The sequence below is a fragment of the Sinocyclocheilus grahami genome, unplaced genomic scaffold (genome assembly GCF_001515645.1).
Source record: "Sinocyclocheilus grahami isolate Dianchi unplaced genomic scaffold, SAMN03320097.WGS_v1.1 scaffold146.1, whole genome shotgun sequence".
Taxonomy (NCBI): Eukaryota; Metazoa; Chordata; class Actinopteri; order Cypriniformes; family Cyprinidae; genus Sinocyclocheilus; species Sinocyclocheilus grahami.
In genome coordinates this window covers 172897-183039 of record NW_015505325.1, presented here as the reverse complement: position 1 = coordinate 183039, position 10143 = coordinate 172897, and the positions used below count along the sequence as shown (strand labels likewise).

The following is a 10143-nucleotide window of genomic DNA, read 5'->3' as shown; positions in this document are numbered from 1 at the left end:
CAACGTGCTGAAACACGGCAACTAAACCCAAAGAATGCACAACGTTTTATTATAATAATGTTCTCATTAGAATGTTATATACACAACATTCCCAATCATAGTTATTAATGTTGTGCACTGCTGTTTGAGCTGCATGCGCTGAGCTAAAGACGATCACCGGTAAACTGAAGCGCTCTTTTAACTTAACCAAACGCATTCTATATGAGATAAATCAGATATACATCAAATAAACACAATATTACAACGTACAATTGCACAAAAGGCTGCAAACGAACAGCGCACATCTGAAGTGTCTCTGAAGGAAATAATGCATTATTTATCGGCTTTAAGATATCGGCCAAATTTTCTTATCAGGCCGATACCGATAACAGAAAAAATGAGCATTTATCGGCCGATACCGATATGGTGGCCGATATATCGTGCATCCCTAATTTATTTATTTAGTAATAAATACAGTTTAAGATGATTTATACAATTCCTTTCATTCATGTAAGCTAATATATACAATTTAAGCTAATATACAATGTTATTTCATTAGTTGTTTTTGTTAAATAGCTATGTAATAAGTGACAGTCTACTGCCAGCGAGTCATTATTTACATCAAAATACAAAATATCCATAAAATATGAATTTAGTTTTTTTTTCCCATTTGAACCACTTCTTATGGTAAAATCTGTTCCTCTCTCTTTCTGTAGTGATGGCAGCTATCCGTAAGAAGCTGGTGATTGTGGGAGATGGAGCCTGTGGGAAAACCTGCTTGCTGATTGTGTTCAGTAAAGATCAGTTCCCCGAGGTCTACGTGCCTACAGTGTTTGAAAATTACATCGCTGATATAGAGGTGGACAGCAAACAGGTCAGTAATCCTGAAATAGTCCTGTACACAGTGCTTCTTCCTCGTTTTGTGGACCGAAGCACTGAGAATGGGGCGTGTGTGTTTGTTTGAGAGGGGGAATAGGTTGTTACTGCAGCCTGTCATATTTTTAGCCCAAATTTGTGGCCAACATGAACAGACATGATGTAGATATATTGTGAGAGAAGTTAAATCTGAGTGTACACAATATTGAAATGAATATTGGAAAGAATGTTTAGATTAGGGATATATATGCTTTCAGAAAAAAAAAATTGAAAAGAAAATGCATTCTATTTTCTTTATGCTCCAGTACACACATTCCATCTTCATTTAGTTTATTCACTCTAAAAAAAATTAAAAAAAATTAAAACTTTTAACCCTTGAATGTTTTGTCTTTGAAGACCACTAGTCCAGTGTGGACTGCAGTTATTTCTTTAAATAGCCTCCGGTTTATAAATGGTTTTTATATTTATGGCCACTGATATTGACATGAAGGCCACTCAAAGTCCAGACACATACCTTCAGCTGACAACCAATACTGAAGTATCTGCATCTCTCTCTCTCAGGTGGAGTTGGCTCTATGGGACACAGCTGGTCAGGAAGACTATGATCGGTTAAGGCCATTGTCATATCCTGACACGGATGTTATTCTGATGTGTTTCTCTATAGACAGTCCAGATAGTTTAGGTACCTAACTACACGCATACACATTGATCAAAAGTTTGGAGTCAGCAAGATTTTTGTTTTGATTTCTATCTTTTTTTTTGAAAGAAATTAACATTTTTATTCAACAAGGAGGCATTATTACCCTTTCCATAATTTTAAGCAGTGCAACTTTTTAAAATTTTTTACATTACCGATTTTAAACATTGTTAATGATAATAAATGTTTCTTAAACGTCAAAAGATATACTAAAATAGAAAAGTTATTTTAACAATGTAATAATTTCACAATTTAACAGTTAAATGTTATTTTAACTGTTAAATTGTTAAATTATCAAATTTTAATAACTAAAACAAAAAAATGTTATATACTCCGAACTTTTGAACAGAAATGTAAATTACATTTAAATTAAATTGAGGCAGTAATTAAACTTGTAAATATTACATCAAATTTAAGAGAATTTATTAAATACTGTGAATTAGGGCTGGGTAAAAAATATAGATATCTAAATATTAATCGATTCTCATTTTTATGGAACAATATCAATTCTTAAATCCCAAGAATCGATTAGTCTAGCCTGTTTTCAGTTAATGGACGGAACATTGAAGGGTACTTCCCATCCAATAAATCGCAATAAGCATTGTGCTTTGGTACTTTTCATATGAAACAAAGTCTCAGATTTCAAATTCTTTTCATTGTATTGCAGTATTCAAACAATAAATGCCGTTTTGGCGCTGTTTAATCTGGAGTGACAGATCGCTGTAGCGCCTCAGTTCAGCAGACACAGCAGCGCGAGGCGCACGTGAACTGATCATCTTCTCCACATTAATACCCGTTTCAGCACAAAATAAACATGACTAAACATCCGATGGTAAGTTAAAAGAAAGAGTATAACCTTACAAGCCGTATCCTGTCTCATGTAATTGCTCAATCTGTGTTTCAGCCGCGCAAAGACGTCAATATAACGGCTTGTAAACAAACAATGTCGCGTAACATCACATTTACCTCAAAAAAACATATTTGGTGACCATAAACTCATTAGTCAGATAGAAAAATATACTGTAGAGAGGGGCATTTTGCTAAATATATGCACCATATAACATATTCATTATACATTTTACTGTTCTTCAATGTTTCATTTGTTTGAATAAATCCATCAAGTTTTTATGACAGCCACCATTATGTTTATATTTCAAACAAATTAATTGAAGTAGAAATATTATGTAATTGTAAATTTATTATTTTAAAAACTTCATTAAGTAATTTTAACAAATCAGTCAATTTTAAGCTTCAATATTATAATAATGTAGTACCAGCTGACTCTCATATATATCTTACAGCATTAGTAGAGTTTTTTTTCCTTGAGAAAATTTGTCATGTACTGTACCTGATATATATCCAAAATAATCTATATTGAATCAAATTGGTAATCAAATCGAATCGCAAGCTTGTGGATGAGAATCGAATCGTGAAATTTGTCAAAACCCAGCCCTACTGTGAATACGCATTTTTTACTGTATTTATAATTTAATTTACTGTATTAAATTATTTCTAAAAGTATCTAACAATGATGTCGTTTCATAACTTTTTTTTTTTTCTGGTTTCTTCCAGAAAATATTCCAGAGAAATGGACGCCAGAGGTAAAACATTTCTGTCCCAACGTTCCCATCATCCTTGTGGGCAATAAAAAGGACCTGCGGAATGATGAACACACACGCAGGGAGCTGAGTAAGATGAAACAGGTGTGACAGATGTGTGTGTACGTGTGTGTGTGTGCATGTGTTAAACAGGTGTTGCCATAGTAACTTGAAGTAGAGAGACACAGCAGAGGCCTTTTGTTGGCCCTTTCCTTAACAAACAGGACACTTCCTGTCTCTGAGAGCTAGGCCTGTCGCAATAATCAATATATCGACTTATCGCGCAATATATGTACATGACCGCAATCATTTTTGGTGACGCAATATATCGCCCATTATATTTACTTAAGAATTAATGTCACCATGTTTTGTATATTCCACTTGCGCATGTGTCTTTTGCAGCTTCTCGTACATAACGTGGTGTAGTCATGAGGTGCTGCTAGTACAAATGTAAAAAATGCTTCTACAAAAAAAGTTTCATCTGCAGATATGGCCTTGTTTATGGATGTGCCTTTGTGCATATGGACATCTGACTGCTAAGTAGTGATTGTTTTTCAGCAATAGTGTGCACCCTTAATTTACTGAGAAAAGAAGGTCTGGGAAAAATCTGTAGATGGAAAAATCCACATACAAATTCTTTGTGCAATTTTCTTTTTTTCTACTTTGCACTTTTTGTTAGAAAATGTTTATTTACTATTTATTCAGGTTTTTTAAGGTATCTAATATTTTGATACTTAATTTCCATTATCTAAATATTCTTAAAAATTTCAAGTTTGTTGTCATTTGGAAGTGTGTAGGCCTTCTTGCATTATTATGCTGTTACATTATGATTTATATATTAGTGGCATAAAATGGTCTTTAAAATGACAATAATATCGCTTATCGCAATTATTTCTGGCGCAATATATCGCACAACAAAAAGCTGTTATCGTGACAGGCCTACTGACAGCCACAAAAGAAAATGGAAATGCAGCTGTTTCCTGTGGGGATAAAGCTGACCTCAGGGATTGCTTCATACTGAAGGGTGTTTGTAAGAGAAAGGCAGAAGCAGTAGTGAAACTTTCATACCAGTCAGAATAATACTTTTAGATATATTATGTTCATGTAATTTGCTAATGTGAACTTAGTATGCAGTTTACACAATTTTCACTATTATGACCCATCATATTCTCCCAAATTGCTCCTCTACTTTTACCCACAAAGCATTGTGTTGAAAGGAATTGTTTTGGCTATAGATGTCCAAGCACCATTTAAGGGAGCTATCAGTGTCGTTAGTGTCTAGGAATGCTCATTGAGCTCAACCCTTGATTTTATCTCTACAGGAATGTAGCAGATTGTAAACCACGTGACATTCCACATACTACAGTAGTGCAGTATAAAATTGTTATTGTAGTGTATTTACTGTTTTATGTGCTACTTTTAAAAATAGTATAGAGTACCTAGTACAGTGTCAGTTGTACAGTCAGCGTATAGTCTGCTAGTATGGCATATTGAACACCGTAAGTAGGTCCTGTTTTGTCCTGGATGAGGTTAATGTTTTTTATTGGATCTTTTAATAGTAGCTGTTGATCGTTTTGTTGTAACCTACTTTTGCTTTGAAATCAGTATGCAAGTACAGAAAAGTTTAACTTAAATGTTCAAAACATCAGCAGTCATCAGTGTAACATGATTCATAATCATTTTAAAATGCTGATTTGGTGCTCAAGAAACTTTTCTTATTATTATCAATTGTAACGGTTGTTGTCTTGTCCCAAAATATAACAAAAAGACACACACACCAAAAAAAAAAAAAAAAACGATCTGAAGCGGGAACCCGTGTGATGACGCCGAGTCCTAACCGTAAGACCACCTTTTGTTCTTAACGTTGACTGCACTCAGACTTTACTCGACTCTCAGACCGAAAGCCAAGCTGGCAGCAAGGGTGGCTAAGAGTGACTCGGGAACATCGGCGGTGTCAGCCTGTCTTGGCTCCTTCCTATTTTATAGCTCCAAGTCACCGATTTTGGGAGTAAGGTGCGAAACTCCAGTTCAATCCCAGAATTGACAAAGAGGCATTCGCCGGTGTACAGACGAAACATGCTACCTATCAGATTGTGCTACCAAAAATATATTTGCATCGTTTTAAGGGTAAGTTTAGGGTAAGGGTAGGTGTGGACTTTTAAAAAAGCCTCAAACCACATGAATAAGATGCTGGTAGCACAATATGATAGGTAGCATTTTTCGTTATCGACTTGTGCTACCTATCTTTTTAATGGGAGGTAGCACAAATCGTCAGAACACCGGCCAAGAGAAATGTCCGTTAGCAACAGTCTAAACAGGTAGTACCACCTCCTCTCCACCAACCCCGGAAACGCACACGAAAGATCCACCCGCAAGGACTGCCTCCAAAAGGAACATAACACACAGATTTTGGTCAGTCAAACCTCCTCCCGTCTCTAAACTTCGCCCTATATACATATACTCCTCCTCTTAATTGATCCTCGCCTTCAATCGTATTGTATTTTAGTTGGAGGGCGGTGACAAAGTAAACAAAGGGGCAGTATGGAAAATATCTTTAATGCCACACAATGTTGAAAACTGCTGTGCTGCATATTTTTGTGGAATCGGTGATACATTTTTTTTTTCCAGGATATTTGATGAATGGAAAGTTAAAAAGTAACAATTTATTTGAAATATAAATATTTTGTAACATTGTAAATGTCTTAAATGTCACTTTTGATCAATTTAATGTGTACTTGCAGAAAAAAGTATTTATTTCTTCTAAAAAAAAAAATCTTACTGTCCCTAAACTTTTGAACAGTAGTGAAAGTATTTTTTAAAAGAATTCTTATCATATATGTGTATGTTTCAGGAACCTGTAAAACCAGAGGAGGGCCGTGACATGGCTAACAGGATCAGTGCATTTGGATATTTAGAGTGTTCGGCTAAAACTAAAGATGGAGTGCGGGAAGTGTTTGAGATGGCCACCAGGGCGGCACTGCAGGTCCGCAAGCGCAAGAAGAGAGGCGGCTGCCTGCTGTTATAACTGCCTGTGGCACAGTGTTACAATATCAGAATTCAGAAATGTCATAAACTCGAGGACAATTGATCGACTCCAGATGATACATGCTAAGAAGTATTAAGTGTACATCCTTCTATTTTTCTGTGAGTTCAAGTGGTCTCAGGATCCTTCTCCCATGGAAATTTTCTAAAAAAAAAATTTATTCATTTTTGCTCAGAATGGTAGTAGGTTGGACTGTCTTCACTGAATAAAAGTGTCACCAATGAAGGTTTCGGAATAAATAAGGGTGTGGTCACATTTACCGTAATTCATTCAAACAGAAATAGAAAGCTGCTTGGCATGAAAGTAACTTCTGTGTGAGCTGTGCTTCATACATTGCTACACTTTTGATAATGGGCAATAGACTTGTTTGCCACAATGTTGCTAATGTGACTGCACCTTTAAGAGGAAAGCATCAACTCTTAGAATCATAGTAAAGCACTGTCGTGGTAACACCAATATCTCTAGGTTAATTACGGGTAGAGGTGACTTGAGAGAAGAGGTATTTTTTTCTGTCCTTGAACCAAAAAACCCCAAAAAGTTTCTCAGTGGGGCTGTCCGTATAATTGGTATTCAGCAGGATTGAGAGGACAATAGGCCAACAGAAGAAGGCCCTACCTGGTTTAAAATTGGGGTAAGTGTTTATTTTTTGTTTGTATATGTCCCTATTGACTTGATAGATACCTCAAGATCAGATGTGCTGATGTTGCAGGGCTGGCTCTGTGACAGTCTTAGGCTCTCTATAAAATGCTACAAAAAAAAACACCCAAGAGGCGATGAGGATAGGATTGCAAGCCTGTAGACATCTGGTGTCTAACAGTACATAATAAGGAAAATGGCTCAAACATCATTGGGACTCTACAGTAAACTCAGCCAGGTATAGCAGTACTCCCAATAGCCACAAGGGAGTGACATGCACTATTAGTTTGACATTAATCTATGGACATTTGGAAATGTATTAATGTGTCAGTGGTTTAATAATGAAATATTAAGACGCTTAATAATGAAAGATTTAATGTAGGAATAAGAAAGGCACTTTATCATCAAAAACAGTGGTTTATGAATCAGTCCATGAGCTCATTTTTTTAAGGTAAATTAAAATATTTTCTGTCATTTGATTAAAAAAAAGGGTTTGATATTCAGTTACCTGCAAGCTTTACAATTATATTTCTAGATTCATTCATATTTAAGCCAGGTTCACACTACATAGTCTTGGCTACAATGTCATACATACAGTCTTACTTAAAATCGTTGATGCTACACAGTGTGCTGTGGCTTTTACCCAAGATCCCATTAGGATCATTTCTTACAGTCTAACAAGCAACAAATGTAAAGGACCATAACATTTGTACAGTGTGAGCCCGGCTTTAAACAATCGATAGATCCAAGATTTCCATACTAGCTTCAGAAGGTGCAGAACAGGTGTGGCTAGTGAAGACAGACTTGAGTTGGAGGACCTTCTTTGTTAATAATCATGTCTCCACTCAGGATGCACGTATTGTTGGACTGCACTCTCCTCAGTTTCCACTAAAGGGTGAAAGAACACAACAGTGAGTTTTCCACATCCTGCCTTCTTGAAACTCATATTCTTCATTTACTATTATTTGTATTATTAATAGAATTATTTATATTACTTTTATATTATTACTGTATGTTATTTACTATCACCATTGAACAAGTCTGCTGGTAACTGTACTTTTGAAATTGAGCATAAGCTAATTATTCATTGAACAATAAAAATGATATATTTAAGAAATAACTTTGAACTGTGATTGAATGCATCCAAACAAGCTTTAAAGTCTAAAAAAGTATTACAGTCAGATGTTTATATTTGCTGACAACTGGTTTTGAAAAAAATGGAGGAAAGAGGACAACATCCTGCTTGCAATGCCGACGTAGACAACATGATTGTTTTTGACAGAACATCAACAAACACGCAGGAATTCCCAGGTATTTTGAAGGCATTACACTAAAACCAGTTTAATTTTTCATCCCAGTGAAACCAAAAGTTGTGGTATGAAAAACAAGTTTATGGTTGAAGTCAAACAATGTGTTGTGACTTAAAGAGATTTCTGTCAGGACCACTATCGTCAAAATGATAGATACTTAGCATAACATTTGGTTTGGCGGTATGGTTCTGTTCTGGGCAAAAAACTCCCTGCCCATCCATGCAGCCTGTCATGAATGAGCAGGGAGAGCAGCAATAATACCCCCCCAGGGTTAACAGAATATCATTAATGTACTTGATATTTAAGTGTAACACTTTATTCAAGATAAAGGAGTCTGATTAGCAAGGAATATCAGAAAGCCAAGTCCTGACTGTGGCGAAAGGAGGAGCTGGGGATGGAGGAGGGTAATTTGCTGCTGAGCAAGCTGAAAAGCTGCTGAATAATACTGAATAGAGCTTATATAGGAATGCCGCTATAGGTGACGTATTCCTATAGGTAGATGTGATCAGCTGAGAATCAGCTGATGCAAGCTTGACTCACGTGACCTGCCAGAACTAACCCTAACGCTTAATTTAGAGTATGATTAAAACTCACCTCTCTCATCCTGGATGTTAAGAGCAAGCAGACACTTTTCAACCTCCTCTATTCCCTCTACACTGATAAAGGGAAGCCCGGTGTAACCGCCCTGCTCAAAGCAGAAGTCAATAAACCTATAAACATACACAGGAGATACACATCATTTAGAGGAACAGCTTTCTTTGCATTTCATCCATGTGTAAGTAGGAAGTGTACAGTATATACCGGCCCCAGGTTTCATCGGTCCGCAGAATGGTGGGGTTTCCCACCATGATGAACAAGGCTTTTGCTCTTGTCACCGCCACATTGAATCTCTGAAGGAAAGAGACATGAACAAGAACAAGTTCAAGACTAAAGTGTGTTCTGGCAAATTGTTAAAGAAAGAGCCTATTTGCATACAATGTAGCATGCAACTTAATTCAAGGTTTCTTGTGCATTCACAACATTTTGTGTTGAAACGTGATATTACACTACCATTCAAACGTTTGGGATCGGTAAGATTTTTGCAATATTTTTGAAATAAGACTCTCCAAAGCAGCAATTATTTGATCAAAAACACAGTAAAACAGCAACATTGTGAAATATTATTGCCATTTAAAATAACTGTTCTAATCTAATACATTTTGAAATGTAATTTATTCCTGTGACGCAAAGCTGAATTTTCAGCACTCTTCAGTGTCACATGATCCTTCAGAAATCATTCTGATTTGCCCCTAAAGAAACCCTTCTTATTATTATCAGTGTTGATAATAATAAGATAATAAATATTTTTGTGGAAAACCTTTTTTGATATATGGAAGGTTTAAAAGAACAGCATTTGTTTGAAACAGAAAATGTATTTATTGTAGTGCTGGGTGGTATACCGGTTCATACTGAATACCGGTGTTAATTTTTGTTATGATATGAATTTTTAAAATACCGGTGTATGTCGCTTAAACAACGTTCGGAACGTGACACTGTTTGAAAGAAGTCCCTTTTCACTGTTGCACTGTGGTGAGGGAACAGCTGTATGTGTTACTAAGCGTGAAAGATCCGAAACTGAAGCTGTAGAACTAATAGAACGTGATGACACAGAAGAACTCATCCACAATATCCACATTGACCGCCACAAATATCCACCGCCCCCTGCCATCAGCTCCCGCATCTCACACACACGAGTGCGACTTTAGCACTAGATTTAGCAAATTTCAGACCCTTTTAGCGGCTTTTTTCCATAGAATATTCATACTGACAAGCCTAGTGACTTTTTTGGATAAACCTTAGCTATGGTTCAGTTGGAAGATTTCGCCAGTGCTGTCCCGCGAGCGTGAGGTCTGACTTTCCCGGAGAAGTGTCACCTCTCTAGGCGTCTGTTCTGTGCAGTGAGCGGCAGAGAAGCAGCACATTCAGTTGGCCGCACCGCAGCAGACTCCTCAATAAATGAGTACA

At 36.4% G+C, this 10143-nt stretch overlaps 2 protein-coding genes across 2 annotated transcripts in view; one reads left to right on the top strand and one right to left on the bottom strand.

Moving 5' to 3' along the window:
• The window catches only part of LOC107591763 (rho-related GTP-binding protein RhoA-D-like), a 22992-nt gene extending 16817 nt beyond the window's left edge, over window positions 1–6175 (top strand). The window contains exons 2-5 of the mRNA XM_016281000.1: window positions 696–853; window positions 1417–1537; window positions 3125–3255; window positions 6002–6175. Of these exons, the coding sequence (XP_016136486.1) occupies window positions 698–853; window positions 1417–1537; window positions 3125–3255; window positions 6002–6175 (582 nt within the window). The 5' untranslated portion in view covers window positions 696–697. The remainder of the gene's footprint in view (window positions 1–695; window positions 854–1416; window positions 1538–3124; window positions 3256–6001) is intronic.
• A 1097-nt stretch (window positions 6176–7272) lies between these two features.
• mov10b.2 (Mov10 RNA helicase b, tandem duplicate 2) overlaps window positions 7273–10143 on the bottom strand; it is an 11523-nt gene continuing 8652 nt past the window's right edge. Inside the window, exons 20-22 of the mRNA XM_016280993.1 lie at window positions 8941–9029; window positions 8734–8849; window positions 7273–7717 (exon numbers count right to left, since the gene is read on the bottom strand). Coding sequence (XP_016136479.1) covers window positions 7656–7717; window positions 8734–8849; window positions 8941–9029 — 267 coding nt within the window. The 3' untranslated portion in view covers window positions 7273–7655. The remainder of the gene's footprint in view (window positions 7718–8733; window positions 8850–8940; window positions 9030–10143) is intronic.